General features: G+C 40.9%; 1 protein-coding gene across 4 annotated transcripts in view; it reads right to left on the bottom strand.

Moving 5' to 3' along the window:
• Positions 1-656: 656 nt before the first annotated feature.
• TAF1 (TATA-box binding protein associated factor 1) overlaps positions 657-27,086 on the bottom strand; it is a 75,298-nt gene continuing 48,868 nt past the window's right edge. For 2 of the 4 annotated variants that reach the window (XM_045879440.3, XM_045879448.3), the window contains exons 33-39: positions 11,826-11,893; positions 11,296-11,412; positions 7,980-8,105; positions 7,039-7,140; positions 6,614-6,770; positions 5,134-5,311; positions 657-2,512 (exon numbers count right to left, since the gene is read on the bottom strand). In XM_045879440.3, the coding sequence (XP_045735396.1) occupies positions 2,293-2,512; positions 5,134-5,311; positions 6,614-6,770; positions 7,039-7,140; positions 7,980-8,105; positions 11,296-11,412; positions 11,826-11,893 (968 nt within the window). In that variant the 3' untranslated portion in view covers positions 657-2,292. The remainder of the gene's footprint in view (positions 2,513-5,133; positions 5,312-6,613; positions 6,771-7,038; positions 7,141-7,979; positions 8,106-11,295; positions 11,413-11,825; positions 11,894-27,086) is intronic. The other 2 variants (XM_045879452.3, XM_045879458.3) reach the window with 1 other exon arrangement.

Genomic DNA, 27,086 nt, shown 5'->3' with positions numbered 1-27,086 from the left:
ACGAGCATTTGTTCCTGAACATGGTCATCACCATCCTATGTTATGTTCCCTCTATTTCCATCCATCCAGAACTGCTCGTTCCACGAACGGGCCATGTAATTTCATGCCCTCTGCCAAGAATGCCCTCCTCCCTCCCCTCCCCCGTCTGGCAAACTCCTACCTACTTTTCATGATCCATCTCAAAGGCCACCCCTGTGAAACCTTCCCGTCCTTACTCCATAAGCAGAGTTGGTAACTCCCTCTCGCCACAGATCCCCATTAAGTATTTATTGCAATGATCATGTTTTATTCAATTTATTTACATGTCTCTCTCTCTCATTCTAGCCCTTAAAGTTCCCTGCGATCAGAAACTAGATCTTACTTTTATATCAGCATCCAGCAGACTGCTTGATAAATGTTGAATGAACAAATGAATGAATACCATGTACCTGCCCAATCTCCCAAACCAAAATTCTGAAAGCCACCTTCCATTCCATTCCTCCTTTTCCACCTCCGAACGCCAATCGGTCATCAAGGCTTGTTGATTCTACCTCCTGAAGATCTCTCAAATTCGTGCCCCTCCCCATCTTAATGCCACAGCCCTGGATTGGGCTCCATTACCCCTTACTTGAACTACATTTGCTCCCCTCCAAGCCATTTTCCACACTACTGCTGCATATTTTTTTAAAAAATTTTATTACAAAAATAGTACATACTTGTAAAAAAAACTCAAACGATACAGAAATAAAAGCACAATACACTCCCAGTATACACACAACCATATAGCCCCCTCCCCTCCGATCCCATTCCCCAGAGGTTATTGCTGTGAACAGTTCAGCATATATCCTTTCAGACCTTTTCCTCTGCGTATACAAGTATATACACACATAAATTTACACACGTGGTTTTGTCTTTTACAAAAGTGGGGTCAAACTTGTCCGTTACATAGAATTCTTCAATTTCTTTCATTCAACATACAGAAAACTTCTAAAACACAAATCTGATGCAATCATTCTACTAGCGCTCATTTCCTATAATATACAGTTCACACCTGTTAGCATCGAGGATATACTTCCTGCCAGCCTTTCAGTCTCATCTCTAGCCACTCCAGCATTAAAGGACTAGAGCACAAACCACCTCCAATCCTTTCTGAAACAAGGCAGGCAGGCAGGCACAAACAAATGAACAAATCAGGAACACACTCTGCTATCTCTAGTAGAGATGGCAGGTTACACACTGCCTGGAGTTTTCCATCTTGGAAGCTCCTACTCGTTTTTCAACAGTCAGCTTATAAATTACTTCTAGAAAGACTTCCCTGATTTTTTCGTACATGGTCATGCCTCTGTTTTCCCCTCTGCTTTACATCTAGCTTCTTCACTGCACTCAGCTCAAGCACCATCGTAATGTATTTAAGAAACGAGTTTTGAATTCCACTCCCCCTCCCCCAACTTGAGGGCGAGCTCTTTAGGTAAAAGCAATGTGTCTTATTTATTTGCCTTTGCAGCCCAAGGATCTGACAGAGTGCTTATCGTGGAGCAGATGGTCAAAAACAAGTCTTTCGAGGATGTTATGATTGTAGCAACATTTACTGAGTACCTACTATGCACAGAACCGTATCCTAGGCATGAAAAGAAACACAAGAAGACATACAGTCTTTGCCCAAAGACCTTATTATTTTCCTACCCTGTCGCCTGGGAATGAGGGGCACAGAACACATTCACATGGCAACATTATCATTTCTGACGTATAGGCTGTTCCAAAGATTGACAGTCATTTGCCTCAAAAATCCATTTAGGGACAAGGCATTGTACAATCAGAAAAATAATAAGGTAATGGGCAGTTCGTCCAATAGGTTTATGTGTTTACTGGGGCACGGAGTCGACCAGAACCCAGTTCTCTGTCCCAGCAAGGGGCTGTCACCTGTTCCAGCCTGCAAATCAGAAAACTGAGATGATACCATGTTTGGAAAATGTCTAATACACCAAGAGGACAGAAAATCGTTAGTGCTTTCATTTCTCCTCCTTCCTGAGGGAAAAGTGATACCAAGGGCAGTTAAGTGGAGCTAAAGGAGGGCACTTTTGTTAGTGGAAGGGGAAAAGGGGTTGCTTGTTTTTAAATCAAAGTGTGACACTGTCCCAGGAAGATCAGAAGAGGTGACTTATTACCATTTATATACTACTTCTTAAAGGCTGAGGTGTTAGTCAATCTAGTGATTTCGGGATCAGACACTATACAATTATGAACAAATTAGGGAAGGTGAGCCACCCAGGCTGGAGAACAGGGAAGGCTCACCAGGGAGGCCCAAAGGAAGCCTCATTCATCAGAGTCCAAGTCACTGTCCCCAGCAATGGAGTGGAAATCCTCACTGTCCTCCTCATCCTCTGACAGGTGGACCTGGCTTAGTACGCTCGGCCCAGAGCGCTGCTCTTCCTCCTCATCTTCTTCCTCCTCCGATACCTCATACCCACCGATGCTGCTGAAGCTCGTGTCTTGGGTGTTTGACTTGGGATCAGGCTCCTCATAGCTCCCATAACTGAGAAGAGAAACAGGTCATCTCTCAAGCTCGGGCACCATCCTCTAGCCAACCAGTCCCGTTCTCAGTGCCACCGAGGGATCAGCCCATCTCACCGCCCCTGGGCGCTAGAATGATTCGTTCTGGACTGTTCTATATAGGTCCCCAAGAGAAAAATGATCCTGTTCAAAACATCAACCTGCCAGCTTCATAGTGACAAGAACCTGAATGGAAGACACTCCCCTACGCCTGCCACTACACGGTTAACAGCGGCCATGACCGTTAAGCGCTCAGGCAGCCTCGGGTCTCATCTCCCGCTTACAGCTTCACTCCTCCACAGAGCCCAACAGTCAATGGTCCTGAAGATTCTACTTCCTCAGGAGATCTTGTCTCTGTCCCCTCCTTCCCATCTCTACTCTGCCTGCCTTAGCTTAGTCCTCTGCTCGCTCTGGCCTGCACTGCTGAAATGAGTCTTCGTGCCTCCATCTTGCTCTCCTCCAATTCATTCTTCACGCTTCTGCCACCATGCTCTTTGTTGTTTATTCTTAATTTTACTTAAAAAACACCACACAAATCATGCGTGTTCATTGGTTTTTTAAAAAATAAAATATATGCCAGGAAAAAAAAAAAAAGGAAAGAAATCACCAATAACTCCACCACCCAGAAATAATCTCTTGGTATAGAACCTTCCCAATTTTTCTTCTATGCACTTAACTTAGATGCTTAAACATTTTTTCTTTTTACAAAGTTGGAATACTCTACATACTCTTCAGGAATCTGCTGTTTTCACTATGATTATAATGAACGTCTTTCTATGTCAATAAACATACATCTATAGCATCCTTTTGACTGCTGTCTGGTACTCTACTACATGGCTGCCACACGATTGCTATAACCGTCTCTCACTGGCACACTGAAGCTGTCTCCAACATTCCCGCTATGAAAAACAATATCGTGATTAAACTCCCATTCAAACGTCTTGATGAAGGTGTTTTATTACTATCAGAATAACTGCCTACACATGGAATTTTGGGGGTCAAGGAGGATTCCCATTTTTTAAGTTTCTGATTTATAATGATAAATTGCTGTACCTCTCTCCCACCCACCCCATTTTTATCATTTCACATTACCAGCAGTCATTGGAGAAGGTCTTTTTCCTCACACCTCCCCACCTCCGGGCATTAGCATTCATTTTAGTCTTTGGCCATCTTAAACGTAAAATACTGCATGTCGTTGTTTTATTGCCTTCCTTGGATTCTTAGAGAAATTATTTTTCATATATTTATTGGCCATGTGCATTTCTTTTGGGGTACAGAGCACTCTTCACAAAATGTAGATCTGCTCATACCTCTCATTCAATGTTTACCCCAAACTTTCAGGCCCTTATGATTTGGTCCTTACCTACCTGTGTAAATCGTCTCTATCACACGGATCATGGATCAAAAACTCCGGCCACACCAAGCTGCTTGCATGCTCTGGAACTGTTTCCTCATACGCTGTTCTTGCTCTCTGAAGTGCCCTTTGCTTTCTTCTTCATCTAGCTAATTCCTCGTCTGAGTGAGCTCAGTTTCCTTCTCTAAGCGGCTCCCCTACCCCACTCCTGCCCAAGTCCCAGAAAAACCCTGCAAATGCCTATCACGGCACTTTCCATGTCACACCACAATCATCTCTTAACCTGTTCTAGGTTTCCCACTAGACTGAACTCCTTGATGGAAGGGACCACATCCTAGTTGCTTGTGGTCGGCACTTGTGATAAATATTTGCCTAATGAGTAAATGAAGACTCTAACTGCTTGCTGGACACCTCTGGCTAGATGTATCCGATGTACCTTAAATTTAATGCGTCCAAAGACAAATGCATTTTTCCTTTCCCGCCTCATCGAAAACCTGCTCTTTCCACTTACCTATCTCAGTGACATTCCCATTCATTATGTATCTGATCTCCCTACCTCCTAAGTCCAACTGATCTATCCTCTAAACAGCTCTTAAATATGTCCCTTCCTTCCCCCCACTTCTAACAGATCCCAGCTGAAATCCTTATCATTGCCCTGGAGTTATTTAACACAAAAATCCGATGTTACTTCCTTCTCCTTGGAGTGATGATTCCCAAGTGTCTTAACATGCCATGTAAGGTCCTCAATAATAATCCCTTGCTGCTTCTGCAGCCACACCTCCCCACAACCTCTCTTCACCCTGGAACATCCTTTGGTGTATTTCTGTGCCTTTGAACCTACTGGTCCATCTCTAAGGGTCTCCTCACCTCCTGCCACTTTCCTACTTAGCCGACTCCTAGTCAGCCTTACTGCCAGGCCCAGTTCGAATGTCCCCTCGTCTGCAAAGCCTCCCTTGATCACTCCAAGTAGAGTGAGACACTGCCTCCTCAGTGGTGATTTGGCACTTTGTACTTATCACGCTGTATTTGTAAGGATCTTGTCTGTTATCAGTCTCTTCCGCTAGACTGTGAGCTCCTCGAGGGCAGGATATGGCTTGCTTCTCTGGGTGTCCCCAAGGGCCGAGCACAGTACCTGGCCCTAGAGGGTGCTCTGGAAATGTTTGATGGTTGAAAGTAATCTGACGCCGGACCCTCTGCCACCGCAGCTGGGCACTGACGCCATAGCCCTGTAGCGTGGCGCTGCCGATTACCTGATGTTGCTGTCCTCCAAACCATGAGAAGCCTCCCCACCGTCTCCCTCATAGGACATCATGCTTTCTTCGTTTTCCATGCCCATCCTCGTGTTCTCCTGAAGCATGCGGGGCTGTTTGGGTCTTAGCCCACCAGATCCCACATCAGAGTCGCTCCCACTTTCACTCAGCTGGATACCTGTGAAAAGAAGATGGTCCCGAGATAAGCTGGACAGAATTACCACCTTTGGCTTGGTCTTCCCAAACCAGTTCCTGCCCTCCATCGACACAGGCACCCTGCCGGGACTCCTCACCTCGGAGGGGGGCCTCGGGCCAATGTCGGCAAAACCACAGTTTGGAAACAGAACCCAAATTACCACTTCCTTTTCTTGTCTCAGTCCAGTCTTGTTTTTTTTCCCCTCTATCATCTCCTGTACTTTTCCCTGCCATTGCCATTAATTGACAAAATAAACTAAGTAGGATCTTTTTTTTTTAAATTGAAGTATAGTTGACATACAATGTTCTATTAGTTTCAGGATTACAACACAGTGATTTGGCAATACATACGGTATGCTATGCTCACTGTAAGTGTAGCGGCCATCTGTCCACGTGCAGTAGTATTACAATATCATTGACTCTATTCCATATGCTGTGCTTTTTATTCCCGTGACTTATTCGTTCCGTAACCGGAAGCCTGGATCTCCCTCCCCATTTCACACCCATTTGCCCATCCCCCCACCCCACTGCACTCTGGCAACCATCAGTTTGTTCTCTGTACTTAGGGGTCTGTTTCTGCTTTGGTTGGTTGGTCGGTTGGTTTAGATCCCGCATGTGAGTGAAATCTTAGGGTATTTTGTCTTTCTCTGACTGACTTGTTTTACTTAGCGTTATACCCGCTAGGTCCATCCATGTTGTCACAAATGGCAAGATCTCATTCTTTCTTATGGCTGAGTAAAGCAGGAACTTATTTCCTTATTTCTCCCCCTTCCCTATTACAACACCTCTTTCTCATCTTGATCGAATATTCAAATCAAAGATGCTACTTAGGCACTGCCTCTCCCATGGCCCCACAGTCATCTTCTGCACTTCCATGTTATGTGTCTTCACCTCCTCAAAGGCTACTGAATGTCATCATCCTGTGAGTGCTCAGTACTCTGAGTCTATTAATGAGACTTCAAGAAAAGAGCAGCTTTGGGACGCCTGGGAGGCTCAGTCGTTAAGAGTCTGTCTTCGGCTCAGGTCATGATCCTGGGGTCCTGGGACCGAGCCCCGCGTCGGGCTCCCTGCTCCGCGGGAAGCCTGCTTCTCCCTCTCCCACTCCCCCTGCTTGTGTTCCCTCTCTCGCTGTGTCTCTCTCTGTCAAATGAATAAATAAAATCTTAAAAAAAAAAAAAGAAAAGAGCAGCTTCTGGTAATAGCATATGTGGCCAAGAGTTTCTTATCCAGTCCTCAGGGTGCTATGGTGAGCCACCTAGAATAGAAGCCAAGGAACGAGACTTACCAGAGAAAGGATTGTCTCCTTCTTCATCACTCGCGGCATCTTCCTCATCATCTTCTCCTTCAGACATAAGCAAATCCTCATACAGGACGCTGGCTTGAGGCTGTTGCACAGTTCCTTCCTCTTCATCTGCAAGATCACCATCTGCATCTTCGCCTTCCTGAATGAGACCGGTTGGGGTCAAAGTCCCATCAGTTGACCAAGTAAGAGACCAGAAGCCACCACCAGCACCCCCCTTGCTGCCTCACAAGAAGTTAAGTAACTGTGGTGGATGAATTCGTTTAGCTAATTTTCCAAGGATTAAAGTCTGATTGGGCCTCACTATGGACTCTCTGATATCACCTTGGGATTTGGCCTGCCCTGTACTAGCGGGGCTCCTATCATATAAGGGTATAACGTAACCATAAGCTTTCTGTAAGCATACTCACTGGGGCTGGAGTCTTAGGTTTCCCATCCTCCTCCTCATCATCATACCCTTCAATATCTACATCAGAGTCTTCCTCGCCCAGCCTACCTCGGCCCTGGTGCATCTGAGTAAGGAAGACAAATAGCACATCATTGAGGGACGTGCCTGTAGGAGGACTTAACCACGGGCTCTTACCCAGGGCGGATGCTCCTCCCTGATATCCCAGCCAACCCCACAGCTAGTGGGGGCTGTTTACACAGCTCAAGGCATGTGTGCTTTTTCCCATTCATTCTTTGGAAATCACTGGTAGAGTTTAAAAAAAAAAAGAAACAACCAAAAAACCAAAAACCCGAAGAATAGGAAGGTCCTTGGGTCTGCTCTTGCTGTATCATCACAAGGAGACTCTTCCTTCCTAACCCAAGCTTTCCTTAGCTTCTGTTAGGACTCTTCGGGATAGAAAAACTCTCCTGGGTTTTGTACTCTCCAGTGGAAGCCTGACTGAGAGCAGCTGATAGGATTTTTGGCTTCAGATTAGGAGCATCTTCGGACACCTCTAGAACGGGCCAATTTTTAAAATTTAATTTAATTTCATAAATGATTTAATTTAGATTACAGCATACATACAGTACAGTAGCAGGGCCAATTATTTTGAACTCTGTCTCTGAATGCAGTTGGTCTTTCTAGTCACCTGTGAGGTTGCTCTGATGCCTCATACACTTTTCATACTTGTGCCTTCCCTGAGGTGCTGCTGTGCCTGACTCTGCCCATGGGGACAGACAGAAGACAATGCCAGTCATGTGACCTGCCACCAGCCCACCTTGAAATCCCACTTCTAAGCCTCCATGCCCAAGGCCAAAGGGGCCCAATCATCCATGATACACGTCACGTATCACCACTATCACTCCCCTACTCCCCACACCAAAGCATATTACCAATGCCACAAAGAGAAAAAGAACATCCTACCTGCGTCACCTGCTTTTCTGGAGTGGCAGTGGGAATATCCAGGACAGACATATTGCTCTCATCTTGAAATACAGAGGCATCTCGAGACATACTGAGGGATGTGTTGGTGTCATACAAATCAGGAGGCTGTGGCACAAATGTACAACTTAGCTTCTATTTAGGAAAGGGAGTAAGAAATCCAGAACTCCCCTTTAGAGCATTCACTGCAGAAAAAGGTCATGCAGAGCAATCCATTTAAAGAGAAACAGTTTGACACAGCTTTATGGACAGGTTTTTGGGAATCCTACAAATGCTTGCTCATTCTAGCAGAAAGGCATCTGACGTACACGATCAGAAGCCTGAAACAGAAAAGCATCAAAGCTGTGGACAATTCTACGTCCTGACAGTCTTTCTGGTCAATAACCTAGTGTCTTCTAAGCCTTGTCTTATTGTTGGCAGGCCTAAGGCTTCATACCTGCACAATTCTGACTGACTGGTTTAGAGACGTCTAATAGGAAATTGCATAAAGGAATTCCCATTCCAACAAGAGCGTGTAGCGAGTTAACAGTCTATGAGCTCATCAGAGGATGCTATGAGGCAAAATGGTGTGGTATAAAAAACAAACAAACATGGGTTTTGGAACAAAATGCCTTGGGTTTGAGTCCTGGCTCCACCACTTGCTAGATGAGTAACTTTAACAAATTATTTAATCACTCTAAGCCTTGGTTTCCTCAATTATAAAACATGGGTAACAATGTCTGCCTCCCAAGGTTATTGGGAGAATGAAGGTAATTTATAATTCAATAAATTATAGATCCCTTCCCTCTCCTGAAGAGATGAGGGATTTAGCAAATGGACTTTTCAGTGACAGAAGGGCAGGAGGAACTGATAAAGAACAGGCTGGAGAAGTAGGAAAGCGTTTTCTAAAACTCGGAGGGTAGAAATATTATGTAGCGATTTAAAAATCATGTTTTCAAAGACTAATGAGATAAAATGTTCATAACAAAATGTGAAGTGAAAACAGTAAGACACAAAACCGTATTGACCAATTTCACTTTAAGAGGGTCTACATACCCTGGTGTGCACATGTGTGCATGAGCGCGCGTGCACACACACAAACACACACACCACACCACACCACACACCACAGATTTGAAAGAAACACACCAAAATGTTCACAGTGGCTGGTTCTTTCGGAATGGTAGACTTAACTCTAGGTAACTTATTTCTCCTTTGTATTTCCCAATGAACATGTTGCTTTTATCAACAAAAAACCCCACATATGTGTTACTTTGTGGGGTTTTTTTTTTTTTTTTTTTTAAAGCAAACAAGGAAGGATGATTGAAGAGGGTTTTGGAGAAAGAGGCAACACAGAATTTAAAGCATTACAGAGTAGGTAAACTAGTGGTTGTACAGAAGAAGAGAAAATCAGGGAATGAGGGGCTAGTGGGAACCTGCAAGTGAGCAACTTTAGATAAAGTGTGAAGCTGAATGTGTATGATGTAATTCAAGCTAGGTGGAAACTGCTGAGTGAAAATACATTGTTGACTGCCACCATTTAGGGCTGGAAGTAAAGTATGATTACTGTTATGGTTCCATACAACCAGAATTATGATAGCTTAAACCTACACAAACCCTCTTTAATAACATTGGGTTTGAAAGTAGCAATGAGTAAGGGCAATCGCTCAGGTGCATCCTCCTCAGGTTAAGAGAAAATACATGGGGCTTACTATTTTACAATGTGTACATATGAGTGAAGGCAATGATGAGAGGGTGAACTGGAATAATGAAGAGGCGCTATCTACACCCTACTCTTCATAGGGGACCCTCTCACTGTACTGAACAACAGCTACTGCTCAGAAGGGAGAACGGTTGCCAGGCTTTCCTCAGCCACCTGAGACAGTGTGGGAGGGGCAGGAAAGATAGGAAGATAACCCTTGGGTCTAAGGCTTTGACTCACCAAATGACTAGGTTTATGCTATCATAGATGAGAGCTAAGCATGTGCTGCTCAGTGGCTAGACTCTTCTGAGGAATGATGGCTAAAACCCAGGCTTTAACTTACCAGAAAGGGCCTTGTGGGAGCTGTGGGCCTATAAGCAAAAAGGGCCTTCCTGGGTAACATCACTCACCCAAGCCCCCCGGACCCAATCTGCCCACACACTCCAAGAGCCTTTCCTTGTTCTGGGCCTGGAAGTAGTATCTTAGGGCTCTTTATATTTGGCCCCTCAGTAACCTAGGTTTTGGGGTGAGAGAGAGTAAAAGATAGATAGGGAGAGTGCATGAAATACAAACAGCGATAATCCAACAGAGATCACACAGGTCGCAGTTACCAGTTCAGAGTAGAATGAAAAAAAGTTTTCCAGTGGGAATCAGGAGAATTTTGCATTAAAATAATTGGTTAAATTTGAAAGGAAGTCTGAGAACTTTGTAGACAATTTTCATATAGACAAGGAAACATTTACTGAATGTCTCCTATGTGCCAGCCAAGTTAACTCATTTAATGTTTTTAATAATCTCAAAAAGTACATTTTAGAGAAAAGGAGACTGAGAGGGCTTAACCTAACTTCCCAAGTTCACAAAGCTAGATAAGAGCAGAGCTAAGATTCAAACCCAGGCCTGTTTTATTGCCAAAATTCACGTACTTCCCACTTTACCATAGTGCCTTCAATACCGAAACCAAGCCCCAGCTATATTCTGATAAGTCCTACTCTTCAAATATGGAAACATATGCTTATGTTCACATATAGTCAAGGGACAAAAACAGAAAGACTAAAAATTTCTTATTAATCTTGCTCCCTACTCTTGTGACATGTAACTTTAAGAACATTATAAATGTTACCTGTCCTCATTTACAAGGAGAGGGAGTCAATCCAGGAAAATGGGTGACATCTGAGCTAACTGAGATACCTCTGAGGGAATGAGTAATCGGGCATCTATGAGGCACAGGAACAACGTGGCCAATGTCTATAATTGAGAATTCGATCCTCTAGGGATATCCTAGAACCCCAATTCATGGGCAAAGGAACTCCAGAGACCCAAGACGATACCTGTGGCCACAGCAGTCAGGCATCTGGTATTCCTAAATACTGCCTAAACAACTAAGACCCCACCCCACTCATTCATCCCACACCTGCTGCTTCTGGATTCAACAAGGCCACCAAGACCCATGGCCCTCACTCACCTTAGCCTTTGAGAAGACAAGAAAGCACACGAAAGGCATATGAAGAGGAAGGACAGAGAAGAAGGGTATCTCAGTAAATATATCTGTTAACATGCTCCCAATTTCCCAAACCAATAAGAAAACTCTAAGAGGCAGATCTTAGTCTTCAGACTCACCTGGGGTGTGTAAGGCCCTGGGGTCATTGGGTCCAAGCTTTCTAATTCTGCTTCCTCCAAAGCTGCTTCTTTAGCTGTACAAATATCCTTCTCAAGTTGAGTCAAATGCTCATCATACTGAGAAATAAAGAAAATTAGTGAATTCATTGAACATATGTTTTAGGCACTGAAGATGCCTGGCTGGCTCAGTCGGTCGAGCATCCGACTCTTGATCTCAGGGTTGTGAGTCTGAGCCCCACGTTGGGTGTGGAGCCTAATAAAATAAAATAAAGTAAACAAAGCAGACAAAAATCCTTGTCTTCATGGAGCTTCTTCTACTGACAGGTCACATGATAACTGAAGTAAATAATCACATAGTTTATTAAAAACACTTAGGACCAGGTAGGAAAATAAAGCAGGAAAGGAAATGAGGGATGTGGCGTAGGAGGTTACATATGAAAATCAGATAGGCGGGGAAGACCTCCCTACCCAAGGGAACAAAGGTATTCCAGAATGCTACATCCCAAGGAGACCTCCTCTTTACCACCTACCTCAGTCAGTGTCTGGTAACAGACATTTACGATCTCCTGAGCAGTCTTAGTATACTGACTTTCAGGCCCTACAAAAGAAAAAAGAAAAATGCCATGACTTTTGCAGACTTCAGTTCCAGAAATTTACTTCTGTCACCAGCAGTAGTGTCCCATGTTATCCTAGACCCGAAAAACCATGCCCCAGCTTTATCTTGGACTCTTGCTCTACTTTTGGAGGTGGAGAAGTTCAAGCGCATACAAAAACAGAGACACTAATATGATGAACTTCCATGTACCCATTACCTAGCTTCAATGATTGTCAATACATGGTCAATCCTGTTTCACTTACACCTCAACTTTTACACTCCTCCCAAATTATTTTGAAGCAAATTCCAGCATCAATTCATTTATTTCACCCATAAATTGTTTTAAAACGTTATGTGTCTCTGAGGACCCTTCTAAAAAATAACTACATATGATATTTTATAATGGTAGATATGGATCATTATACATTTGTCAAAACCCACAGAATGTACACCAAGAATGAGCCCTAATGTAAACTATGGGCTTTGGGTGATTATGATGTGTCAATGCAGGTTCATCAAATGTAACAAATGTACCACCGTGGGAGGGGATACTGATAATGGGAGAGGCTATGCATGTGTGGAGGTGGGGGGTATATGGGGACTCTGTACCTTCCACTCAACTAAACTGCTCTAAAAAATCAAATCTATATCTATCTATATATAAAACCAAACCAGATATATTACATCTGAAATAATTAACAATAATTCTTTCATATTATTAAATAGCCAGTCAACATTTAAATTCGCCAATTGTTTCATAAAAGGGTCTTTTACATTTTATTTCTTTGAATGATAATCCAGACAGATTCTACACACCACTTTGAGACACTTTTACCTACTAGGTGATTCTTAACTAGACTATACAGTTCCCCACACGGTCTTTGTCACAAGCTGCAGATCAGTGGCTTGCAGGTCAACCCAGTTTTGTTTGGCCCACATAAAAAAATCACTTCAGTCTGTGAAGACAGACTGAGCTGTATACCCATAACATATACACTTTTTTGTATATAAATTATCTCAATAAAAACTTTTTAGGGAAATCTTAGTTGACAACATTTAATAACTGAGAAATTTCATATAAAAACCCCAATGTCTGGCTTCTCTTAAAAAAGATGTGGTAACAACAGAGTCGTCACCCCCACAGAGCACCGAACGGCTGGAGCTGAGGGGCAGCCGCCCCTTTCAGATAAGGCCTGTGTTCTGCAGGCTACCGCCCTCCCTACCAGGTCTGCTTAACTCATTTTTGCCTAGACCCTGAAGGCATGTGAGTTTTTAATCCCGGACTTTAATATTCTTTAATATACTGGTCATTCACCCACTCATTCATTCTTAAAACATTTTTGAGTACCTTCTATGTGCCAGGCAGAAAGGAGTAGGATACAGACCATATCCGCACAAAGCTTATGGTCTTGTCTGGTGAGACAGACTATAAACAAATAGGGCAATATAATGAAATGGAAAAATTCATACAGGGTTTAGTAGAGGCACAGAGGAAGAAGTGGCCAATTCTGGGAAGCGAGAGGGAAAAAGGAATTAGGAAAGGCTTCACAGAGGAGGTGATCCCTGAATTAGGCCTACTATTTATTAGGAGGCAAAGGATAAAAAATATACATGTATATGCGCCACTTTCATGCCAGACCCACTCTGATTATTACAAGCTATTATATGAACAAAAGAAGTCTCTTTCAGTTAAAACCTCAGATAGGACATCTGTTTTTTCAAAGATGTAATAAAAATGGTATCCTCACACAAGCTGACGGTGCCAAACACAAATAAACCAGAAGGAAAACAAAGTCGACCGTCAACATATTTAGGACACATATAAAGACAGCCAGAGTTGGCTCACCATCAAGAACAGTTTGTGGGGTGCCTGGGTGGCTCAGCTGGTTAAGCGACTGCCTTCGGCTCAGGTCATGATCCTGGAGTCCCTGGATCGAGTCCCACATCGGGCTCCCTGCTCGGCAGGGAGTCTGCTTCTCCCTCTGACCCTCCCCCCTCTCATGTGCTCTCTCTCATTCTCTCTCTCTCAAATAAATAAATAAAATCTTTAAAAAAAAAGAACAGTTTGTGTGATAAGAAGACTGCAGCTTAAGTTTCCAGAGTTCTGATCTCCTAGAGCCACCAGTAGGCTGGTCCTCAAAATACAGATGGAGACAGACTGCAGAAGTTATGTTGACAGTAATGCGCGATGCTAGGGCAAACGGGCTCTGTACATAGTCTACAGGCCTCCTTCATCATCGAGCCAATACAACAGCAGCTTCTTCCGGTACAGTGACTCTTCTACCTATGGGGACTTGCCTTATGGCTACAATTCCAGCCCATAAATGAAGAATTCAGACCTTACTTGACTTCAGTTTCGAAACCTAAACCTAAACTAACCCTTTAACATCTCACTGCTCTCATCTAAAACACAGGGAAAGGTTCGGTTTCTACATTTGCACAATTTTCTCTCTTAACCATTTTGAAGATGGGACCTCTTCCTTCCCCATTTTCTTTGCAACATACAACTCTAGAGAAACACCTGCTAATAATAACCCCAGAATATATTTTAAAAAACACACTCATTTACATAAGCTGCTACACCTGTTCATGTGTTTGGATTACTAGTTGTTTGTGTCCTCAGTTCTTAACAGTGTGTGCTCTCAAGCATTACAGAAGGTTCAGCTATTTAACTCTGTTACTCTACTACAGGCAAAGTAGTTTCGAAGTATTTTTGATAAAAGACGGTGGCGGAGTTGGCAAACCACTGTTAACATAACCAAAAAAGGGTAAAATGCCAGATTTGCCCCCCAAAATGAAAACACTAATATGAAAAGATACATGCACCCCTATGATTCCTGCAGCATTATTTATAGTAACCAAGATATGGAAGCAACCCAAGTGTCATCAAGAGATGAGTGGATAGGGGCACCTAGGGGGCTCAGTCAGTTGAGCCTCTGCCTTCAGCTCAGGTCATGATCCCGGGGTCCTGAGATGCAGCCCCACATCGGGCTCCCTGCTCATCCGGGAGTCCACTTCTCCCCTTCTCTCTCCCTCTGCCCCTGTGCATGCGCTCTTTCTCTCAAATAAATAAATAAAATCTTAAAAAAAAAAGAGATGAATGGATAAAGATGTGGTGTATCAGCGCACCCACACACGCACGCAATTACCCAGCCATTAAAAATAATTAAATCTTGCCATCTTTGACAACACAGACCTAGAAGGAATAACGCTAAATGAAATAAGTCAGAGAAAGACAAATGCCACTTATATGTGGAACCTAAAAAACAAAACAAATGAACAGGCAAACAAAAAACAAACAGACTCTTAAAATTCAGAGAATGAACTGGTGGTTGCCAGAGGGGAGGTGGATGGGAGCATGGGTGAAATAGGTGAAGGGGATGAAGAGGTACAAACTTCCAGTTATAAAATAAGTAAGTCACAGAGATGAAAAGTACGGCACAGGGAATATAGTCAATAATATTGTAATACCGTATACTGACAGATGGTGACTACACCTATTGCAGTGAGCATAGTACAACATATAGAATTGTCGAACCCCCATGTACACCTGAAAGTAATATAACATTGTATGTCAAAACACTTCAATAAATACATAAACAAATGTACCCCCCCAAAAAGGATAAGATACCCAGATGTTCTTTTATCCCAGGAATTCTTGAATGGGGTGGTAATGAGAGAAAGAGATCCACGAATGTCCCGAAACTGTAAGCAAAATTTTGTATGTAGTATTAGTTTTCAGGGTGGAAGACCCACGGTGTTTTCCTCAGACTCTCAAAGGAGTCTATAACTACACCACTTCCACACAGAAAACCAAAATTAACTTTTGAAAGAGTAATTTCCAAAACAACACAAAAATGAATATGAAAGATCAGACCATTATGAAGTATTATTGTACCCTAGAGGAGAATAAGCTACCCATTTACAAAAAGAAATATTTCTTCAAATATACTTTGATTTTTCTCTTATTAAATCATAGCAATGCAACTGTAAATGTCTTGTCAAGGCAACAGATTTATACTTCATCTCATTCCAAATAAGGATTGGTAGTAACCTACAGAATCACATAGAATTCAAATCCAAATGTCCTTAAATAGTGGTAATTCCTTTTTTTTTTTTTTAAGATTTTATTTGACAGAGAGAAAGAGAGCACAAGCAGGGGGAGCAGCAGAGGGAGAGGGACCCCAGGATCATGACCTGAGCCGAAGGCAGACACTTAACCAACTGAACCTCCCAGGTAGCTTTGGAAAGCTGATTTCCCACCCAAATCAAGAAAATTCTTTTTGTTGTTTCTAAGTTAATTTACCTCTATAGTGATGTGAGAAAAAGTTACAGGCTTCATGGTTCTAGTTAGAGAGAGGGAAAGTATTACTGCTATCTGAAAGGTTTCAGTGAAAAATAACAGTCAAGTTGGTGAGCAGTCCTGCACAACCAAGGAGAGAAGGATGTTTGTGATCACTCTTAAGTTCACATTTCCTTTGAGAATCTTTCCACCAATACTTAAAATAACCTTCCTCCTAAGAAAATGAGTCCTCTGATGTGTTTGCCAAAACTTAGCAAATGTGCACTTAAGATTTGTGCCTTTCACTATGCAAAATTTTTCATCAAAAGAAAAAATCTAAACAATGCTGAATTCCAGGTAATGTTATAAATACTGAAGTTTTTGGTGGAAAAAAAAAAAAGAAAAGGAGTCCTCTGCCAAAACAAGCATAAAATATTACCTTGACAGTGAATGGTGCAGGGGGAGTATTCCAATGTGAATCATTAAAATTAAAAAAAAAAAATCAAATCAAACCCCAGCAGCAGTAGAAAGCTTCTTTAAAAAAAAAAAAAAAAAAATCAGTGCCAGATTTAAAAAGAGAAAAAGAGAGAGGAAAAAAATCCACACAGCTAATTCCTAAAGAAACTACACATAGTCCACAGATCCCAAAGACATTAAGCTTGAACTCTCTCAATTCCTAGATATTTATCTCAAACTAGGTCTAGAAAAGATAAAAAGAGAAGTAAATCTAATCTTTAAGACTGTAGCTAGGCTCTTTACATTATGTAGAATGGGATCAAATGCAAATTAAGATGTTTGGTTTCCAAGATAAAGAGGTCTGATCTCTCAAACCAGAGTAACAGAACCTCACTCAGAATCTGGATTAGAAACTCAAGAAGCTAGAAACTATCCTGAAGGCAACTGGGGTAATAAATGTCACTGGACAAGGGTAGGATTTACATTTAGGACCTATCAGACAAAAAGCCCTGAAGAATCTGAAAAGGCAGCCACTCTGGACAACAGTATGGAGACTCCTCAAAAAGTTAAAAATAGAGCTACCCTACAACCCAGGAATTGCACTAGGTATATATCCAAAGGATATAAACATAGTGAATCGAAGGGGCACAGGCACCCTGATGTTTATAGCAGCAATGTCCTCAATAGCCAAAGAGTGGAAAGAGCCCAGATGTTCGTCGACAGATAAATGGATAAAAGAGGTGGTATGTGTGTGTGCGCACACACGTGCACACAGGAATATTACTCAGCCATCAAAAAGAATGAAATCTTGCCATTTACAACAAGGATGGAACTAGAGGGTATTATGCTAAGTGAAAGAAGTCAGAGAAAGAAAAATACCATATGATTTCACTCATACATGGAATTTAAGAAACAAAACAGATGAACGTAGGGGAAGGGAAGGAAAAACTAAGACCAAAACAGAGAGAGAGAGAGAGACAAACCATGAGAGACTCTCAACTCAGGAAACAAACTGAGGGTTGCTGGAGGGGAGGTGAGTGGGGGGATGGGATAACTGGATGATAAGGAGGGCACTTGATGGAATGAGCACTGGGTGTTATATGCAACTGATGAATCACTAAATTCTACCTCAAATTAGTAATACACTATATGTTAATTAAAAAAAAAAAACCCGAAAATGCTTCTTTCTTTCCCAAATGACCCACTATTCCATTCAGCAACTTAAAAAAATACATATACAGCCTTGGCTAAACACAGTCACCTCATATCTCTACAACCATTGGAAAAATAACAACACAGCGACTTCAAAACACCTTTTCCTATAGAGTAAAATTCATAATAGGCCTTGACTCTTCATTTTTAAGCACTTACTATGAGCCAAGTAAAGTGCCAGGCTCGGGTGATACAAAGGTAAAAATTAAAAAACAGAACAGAACAAACAGGTCCTTGTCCTTGATGCCTTTCATGGGCTCATGAAGATCATACAAACATAATTTCAATACTATACGAAGTCCTAAGGGGTGTAGAGAAAGTAGCAATGTGTCAGAGAACAGATCCATGTTTAAAGAACACTTCATTAAAACTTTTCTCATCAACAGTCAACAACATGCTAACTGCCAAATCTGGTGAACATTTTTCGTACTTGACCTTAGAAGCCCTGTGTCGTTCCTTAAAACTCTAATCCCATGGCTTCTGGAGCACCACTCTCCACTCCTTCCTGGTACTGTACCTCCACCTTTGGCCATTAGTTCATTCAACAGATATTTACTGAGTGTCTCCTATGTGCCAAACATTACCCTAAGCACTAAGGCTGTAAGACAGACATTATTCCTGCCTTAATGAAGGTTACAGCAATCACTTATTAGATTTAGGCCACTAAGTCTCCATGTGGCCGTTTTCCTTCCTATACTGTTGGCCCAACTCTACATGATACCAACTACAATGGCTTATAAAGAATAAATATGGAGAAGGTTAACACTGATTTGTATCCCTCATGGTAAGGTTTTGTTTGGTTTCCCCTGGTACCACAGAGGTGCCTTAAAAATACATTACAGAAACTCCAGGGCTGAAAGAAGACCTGTTTTTTCCTTGTGTCTCCTTTTTCTTTTCTTTCCCAAGATTTTATTCATTTATTTGAGAGAGAGTGAAAGCGAGAGAGATCACAGAGCTCTGGAGAGGGAGAAGGAGACTCCCCGCTGAGCAGGGAGCCCGATGTGGGGTCTGATCCCAGGACCCTGGGATCATGACCTGAGCTGGAGGCAGTCGCTGAAGCGACTGAGCCACCCAGGCGTCCCTCCTTTTTCTTTTGATAAATAATAACCTTTATTTTACCCAATGGTATCTTTTAAATGTGGACTTTGTTGTAGCCTTAATACATTCTGGCGCATTTTTTTTTTTTAAGATTTTATTTATTTATTTGAGAGAGAAAGACACAGCGAGAGAGGGAACACAAACGGGGAGTGGGAGAGGGAGAAGCAGACTCCCCGCCGAGCAGGGAGCCCGATGCGGGACTTGATCCCGGGACTGCAGGATCATGACCTGAGCCGAAGGCAGTCGCTTAACCAACTGAGCCACCCAGGCGCCCTCTGGCGCACATTTGATTATTGGCTTGATATACTATGTCACAAGTACGAGACTTTTAGTGAGATGCTGCCTCATACCAGGTTGCTATATCACTATCTACTAACTCAATACAGCACATAAGAGAAGAGTGCTAGCAAGTTATGGACATCATATGTCTATTCCCTATCAAATATAAGTAGAAACTGAATTCTTGAACAAAGCAGTATTCTCATAAAAATGAAAAATCAAACAAGTTACCACTGAGCAATCTCCCTCTATTTCAGCCACAGTATTTTTTTATTTTTTAAAAAGATTTTATGTATTTGACACAGAGAGAGCACAAGTAGGCAGAGCGGCGGGCAGAGGGAGAGGGAGAAGCAGATGCCCCACGGAGCAGGGAGCCCGATGTGGGGCTCGATCCCAGGACCCTGGGACCATGACCTGAGCCGAAGGCAGCCACTTAACCGACTGAGCCACCCAGGCACCCCCACAGTATTTTTTTTTTAAGGGGAAAGCCAATCTAGATGTTTTTTGCAGAAGCATTCATAATGACATTCCTTTAAACTTTTTTTGAGTCACCTATGAACAGATTTTAAACAAGATCACATACATGAATGAAAAATTGTCCATAACACATTATCAAGTGAAAAAAAAACCCCGTAGAACAGAATGTAAATATATGATCTCTTTTGTCAAAAAAAGAAAAAGTATATGGTATGTATAGAAAAAGGTCCATAATGCTTCACTCCAAATCCGACAGTGGCCATCCTGGAGAATGGGACGGGAAAAGGAGAAAGGAAGATTTTCCTTTTCACTTAATACAATTATGTGTGGTTTCTTTCTGAAACGAGCATGTAATTTTTTCAGATGGAAAAATTTAGTTTAAGTTATATACTTGAATTTTACAGAAATAATCTCATCGGCAAAGATTTTTTAAACACTGATAATTCCCGATGTTGTAGAGGTTGTAGGGACACAGGCATTCTCCTCACTGTTGTTTTTCACTATAAATAGGTGTATAGATTTTTAGAGCACAATTTTAGAACACAGATCAAAATTTCCTACAAAAATACTCCTATAAGTGCACAATGATATCAATGAAATATAAAAACCGTGAAAAGCTGTTCACAAGCCAGCATTATAGAAAAACTTTAAATACCCAACAGGGGGATAAGTAAATAAATTAAGATACATATATCTATGCTGTGGAATACATTAAAAAGAATGGGAGAGCAATATGTACTAATAAGACAGAATCAATCACTATGTCAATTTTCCCCAAAACTGATCTACACATTTACCTCAATTCTTACCAAAATCCCGGCAAGACTTTTCTGTAGATATAAATACTCTTCTAAAATTTAAGTGGAAAGGCAAAAGAATAAGAAAACAATTTATAAAAGGAATAAAATGAGAGGAATCACTCTACCTGATGACAAGACTTACTATATAGCTACAATAATCGTGGAACTGTGCAGAGGAATAGATACATAGATCAGCGTAACAAAATAAACCCAGAAATAGAGGCACACACTCAACTGATTCTTGACAAAGGTGCTCAAAGCAGTTCAACGGAGAAAGGACAGCCTTCCCAACAAATGAAATGGAACAACTGGACATCCACAGGCAAAACAAAATGAACCTCAACCGAAACCTCATACCATATACAAAAATTCACAATGGATTATGGATTTAAACGTGAAACGCTAAAACTATAAACTTTTTTTTTTTTTAAGATTTATTTATTGGGGCGCCTGGGTGGCTCAGTCGTTAAGCATCTGCCTTCGGCTCGGGTCGTGATCCCGGGATCAAGCCCCGCATCGGGCTCCCTGCTCGGCGGGAAGCCTGCTTCTCCCTCTCCCACTCCCCCTGCTTGTGTTCCTGCTCTCGCTATCTCTCTGTCAAATAAATAAATAAAATCTTTAAAAAAAAATTTATTTATTTAACAGACAGACACAGCAAGAGAGGGAACACAAGCAGGGGGAGTGGGAGAGGGAGAAGCAGGCTTCCCGCCGAGCAGGGAGCCCGATGCGGGGCTCGATCCCAGGATCCCAGGATCACGACCCGAGCCGAAGGCAGATGCTTAACGACTGAGCCACCCAGGCGCCCCTAAAACTATAAACTTTTAAAAAAATATGTAAGAGGAAAAAAAACCTTTGTGACCTGGGGTTAGGTAGACTTCCTAGAGATATACTAGAAGTGCACTCCATAAAAGAAAAAAAAATTAAATTGGACTTTTATCAAAATTAAACATTTCTGTTCTTCCAAAGATACTGTCAAAGAGACTGAGAAGACACAGACTGGGAGAAAACCTTTGTAAATCATACACCTACCTGACCTAGTCCATCTCTTCCATCTCTTGGCTAGAGTAAATAATGCTACAATAAACATAGGGGTCCATCTATCTTTTCAAATTAGTGTTTTCATTTTCTTTGGGTAAATAACTAGCAGTGGAATTACTGGATTGTATGGTATTTCTATTTTTAACTTTTTGAGGACCCTCCTTACTGTTTTCCACAGTGGCTGCACCAATTTACATTCCCACTAATAGTGCGTGAGGGTTCTTTTATCTCCACATCCTTGCCAACACTCAGTTATAAAATAAATGTCATGGGGATAAAAAGTATAGCACTGGGATTATAGTCAATAATATTTTAATAATGTTCTATGATGATAGGTGGTAACTACACTTACATGGTGAGCACAGCATAATGTATAGAATTGTTCGTTCACTATGTTCTAAACCTGAAACTAATATAACACTATGTCAACTATATTTCAGTAAGTTCTGGGTTTATTTTTTAAAATGCAAATTTTTAAAAATCATACCTATAATAAAGAACAAGTACCTAAAATAAAGAACCCTCAAAACTCATTAGTAAGAAAACAGCACACACACAAGAAGAAAGCAGCACAATTAAAACTGGGGCAAAGAAATGAACAGACACCTCAACAAAGAAATACATGGATGGCACATAAGCGTAAGAAAAGATGTTTAACATCAACAGCCATTAGGGAAATGCAAAGTAAAGCCACACTGAGATTAAAGAATGATTAAAAAACAAACAAACAAACAATGATAGTACTGAATACTAAAGACAAACTGGATCATTCATATACTGCTTGTAGGAATGTAAAATGGTACAGACACACGGGAAAAGAGTTTGGCAGTTTCTTACAAAGCATATGTTTACCATCATCCTCTTGGGCATTTATCCCTAGGAAATGAAAATTTATATTCATACAAAACCCTGTACACAAATGTTCACAGCAGCTTTATTTACAATACCAAGTACTGGAAACCTGACAGTCCTTCACTGAGTGAATGGCTGAACAAACTCTGGCACAATGGAACGCTACTCAACAATCTGAAAAAATGAACTATTGATACAACAATTTGAATAGATCTCATGGCAATTATGCTTAGTGAAAAAGTGAATGTCAAAAATAGTATTATTTATATTAACATGCTCAGATGCTGAGTGATGTTGAGCATCTGAGCATGTTAATATATCGGCATCAGGGAAATACAAATCAAAACCACCTCACATCAGTCAGAATGGCTAAAATTAAGTCAGGAAACGACAAATGTTGGCAAGGATGTGGAGAGAGAGGGGAACCCTTTTACACTGCTGGTGGGAATGCAAGCTGGTGCAGCCACTCTGGGAAACAGTATGGAGATTCCTCAAAAAGTTAAAAATGAGAGCTACCCTACGACCTAGCCATTACACTACTAGGTATTTACCCCAAAGATACAAATGTAGTGATCCGAAGGGGCACCCGCACCCTAATGTTTAGAGCAGCAACGTCCACAATAGCCAAACTATGGAAAGAGCCCAGATATCCATCGACAGATGAATGGATAAAGAAGATGTGGTGTGTGTATATGTGTGTGTGTGATTTGCAACAACATGGATGGAACTAGAGGGTATTATGCTAAGTGACAGAAGTCAGAGAAAGACAAATACCATATGATTTCATTCATATGTGGAATTTAAGAAACAAAACAGGAGCATAGAGGAAGGAGAGAAAAATAAGATGAAATCAGAGGAGACAAACCAAAAGAGACTCTTAACTCTAGGAAAACAAACTGAGGGTTGCTGGAGGGGAGAGAAGTGGGGGGATGGGGATGGAGTAACTGGGTGATATGGGCATTAAGGAGGGCACATGATGTAATGAGCACTGGGTGTTATACAAGACTGATGAATCACTGAACTTTACCCCTGAAACCAATTAATACACTATATGTTAACTGAATGTAAATAAAATTAAAAATAAACAAAAACAAAAAAACCCCACACTCAAATGTCAAAACTATAAAGATGAAGAACAGGTAAGTGGTTGCCAGGGGACAAGACAGTGGTAGGTGCACATGGAGGGATGTGGATCCAGAGAGCTAGCCTCAGGGAGTTCTTTTGTGGTGACAGAACAGTTCTAAATCTTGATTTCAGTCGTGGCTACATGATGGCGTAAACTGCATGAAATTGTACACACACACACAAATGAATACAGATTTTCTAAAAAAGTGCAAACTGAATAAGGTCTGTAATCTAGTTAATGGTAATGTACCAAATCAATTATCTTGGTTTTGATACTGAACTATAGCTATGTTAAGATGTCACCACTGGAGAAAGCTGGGTGAAGGGTAAAAAGGACTCTGTACTATTTCAGTAATTTCTTGAGTCTAAAATTATTTCAAAAACAATCATGATATACTCACGAGCAAAGAGCAACTTACAGAATAATTATAAAAATGGCAATTCTTGCAAAAATAAATTTTAAAAAACCACATGTCATTATTAACCATTTTATATAAGTACAGAAAAAAGCATGGAAAAGATACATTATATATTACATTACCTCTGGGGAATGAAACTATGCGAGGTGGGGGTAGGAGGAGAGGCAGAAAGGTTAATTTTTAATTTTACATATTTCCATATTGTTAGACCTTTTTATAAGAAATATGAATTTCTTTATTTTTTAAAAAAGAGGTTCTACCTGACAGGAATGTGAATGACAGGTTACTAGTCCAGAGGCTGGAACATTAGCCAGGTGACTATTTACTGTAATAATCCACGCAAAATATAATGAGGGCTTTAGTGATATACTGGAAGTCGGAGATTTATTCAAGGGAAAGAAGTAGAGATAACTCTGAGGTTTCTGGGTATAGCTACTGGGTAACACCAGTGCCCCATTAAACCCAGACGGGAAATAGTAAAGGATGGAGGGGGAAAGTTGGAATAGAGAAGGACGGAAGAATGTTCAGTTTGAGAGGTATGTTTGAAGTTCCACTGGGACATCCAACAGGAAATGTTCAGCAGGTGGATGGGGATATAGATCTTTGCTCAGAATCAAATTGAGAGTTATCAGGAAAGAGGTGGCTGCTGAAGTTAGAGGAATAGGCAAAAGAACATTCAGCAAAGGAGACTGAAAAGCCATGATCTACCAGGTAGGAGGAATATAAGAGCTAAAAGTTATGAAGCCAATCATAATACAGTTTCAAGGAAGGAATGGTCAGTGATGTCAAATACCGGAGCGAGGCCAAGATAAGGACTGAAAAGTGCCAACCGTATCTGGCAATTACGTGATCCTATTCGCTTGGTGTGTTGGACAAGGTAGAAGCCAAATTAAGGCTAAATGAGGCATGAATGGCAGGTAAAGAACAAGAGAGAGATGTTATGTACTCATCTAAAAAAAAAAGAAATTCGGATCATGCTACCACATGGATGAACCTTGAAAACATTATGCTAAATGAAATAAGCCTGACACAAAAGGACAAATATTCCGTATACTCTGATTCCACTTACATGAGGTACCTAGAAGAGGCAAATTTACAGACAGGGAGTAGAACAGAAATTGCCAAGGGCTGGGGGGAATGGGAAAATGGGATTATTGTTTAATGGATATAGAGTTTCTGTTATAGGATGATGAAAAAGTTCTGGAAATGGATGGCGGTGATGGGTGCACAACATTTTGAATGTACTTAATGCCACTGAATTATACACTTAAAAATGGTTAAAAAGGCAAATTTCTATGTTGTGTACATTTTACCAGAATTAAAAAAAAAGCCTGGCTGTGAAGAAGAGGAAGAGCAAGAATGGCAGCAAGAGGCTGAAGCCGGACTGAGAGAGATTTTATTCTCTTCAAGATGGAGATCGAAACTTCACATAAGAATATGTGTATCTTGGCCCCAATCTAAGGAAGGTCACTGACAGATTTAAAAAAAAGAACCTTATTGTAGAATACTGACCAAACTTAACAGAGTAGTCTCATAAGACAGACTTAGAAACCAATATATGGGAATAGTTTAAGCTTTATATTTACCTATGAATAATACTGAATCACCTACTCATATGCAAATGGATTGAGAACTTGAGATTTAATAAGCCAGTTAGGGGAAAAAAAAGAGCACATGTATAATAGCAGCAAAACTTTTAAACTGCCTAGGAATAAACTTTAACAACAAAAAGATGCTCAAAAGCAACAAAAACTATAAAATCTATGTGTAGGAATAAACTAAAGATACCTAGAAGTTATCCAAAGAAAACTAGTAGCCTTTATTAAGGGAGTAAATGAAAACGTGAATAAATGAAAAAACGTTAAGTTCCTAGATGGAGAAATGTAATATTATAAAGAAATACAGTCTCTCCAAATTAATCCATACATTAAATAAGATTTCAATACTATTTATTTATTTGGGGACAAGTTAGAATCTAACAAAAATGATCTCAGAGTTTATATAATAATTGAGCAAAGCAAGCCAAGGAATTTAAAATTAAAAAGTCTGAGTGATGATCGCAGTGATACTATCTGGTGATAATAGTGCAGATTAGACAAATAAATAAAAGAGAATAGAAAACCCCCAAATAGGTTCAGGAATATATAAGAATTTAGTACATGATAAAGGTATCATTTCATTTAGTAGAAAAGGATAGACTATTCCATAAATAGAACTTGGGACACTTTGGCTACTCATTTGGAAGAGGAAAAAGGTTAGATATTTACCTTATACCATAGAATCTAGTTTTAAAATCGATAAACATTCAAATATTTAAAATATGAAAGGTATTAGAAGAGAACATAGCTGGATATCTTAGAGGTAGGGGAGATCTTTTAAACAATTACACCAAAGACAAATCATAAAGGAAAAGATTGATAAATATAACTACATAAAAATGAGGTTTCTCATTTTCTCTGGGTACATACCCAGTAGCAGAATTACTGGATCATATGGTATTTCTATTTTTATTTGTTGAGGAAGCTCCATACTGTTTCCACAATGCCTACACCAATTTGCATTCCCACCAACCAAGAGTGCACAAAGGTTCCTTTTCCTCCACATCCTCACCAACACTTGTCGTTTATGTTTTTGATTTTAGATATTCTGACAGGTGTAAGGCGATGCTTCATTGTGGCTTTGATTTGCATTTCCCTGATGGTCAGTAATGTCTTTTCATGTGTCTGCTGACCCAAAGAAAATGAAAACATGACTTTGAAAAGATATATGCAGCCCTATGTTTACTGCAGCATTGTTTAGAATAGCCAAGATATGGAAGCAGCCCAAGTATCCATCCATAGATGAATGGATAAAAAAGATGTGACTGACACACACACACACACACACACACACAGATGAATATTATTTAGCCATAAAAAAAGAATGAAAACTTGCCATTTGCAATGGCATGGATGGAGCTAGAAAGTATAATGCTAAGTGAAACAAGCCAGTCAGAGAAAGACAAACACCATATGATTTCACTCAGATGTAGAACTTAAGAAATAAAAGAACAAAGAAAAAGAGAGACAAACAAAAAACCCAGACTCTTAAATACAGAGAGCAAACTGGTGGTTGCCAGAGGAGAGGTGGGTTTGGGCATGGGTGGAGTAGGTGATGGG

This window comes from Mirounga angustirostris, unplaced genomic scaffold (assembly GCF_029215605.1).
Source record: "Mirounga angustirostris isolate CCGP_5_RB_7025 unplaced genomic scaffold, mMirAng1.0.hap1 SCAF_11, whole genome shotgun sequence".
Lineage (NCBI taxonomy): Eukaryota > Metazoa > Chordata > Mammalia > Carnivora > Phocidae > Mirounga > Mirounga angustirostris.
This window is presented reverse-complemented; position numbering and strand designations above follow the sequence as displayed.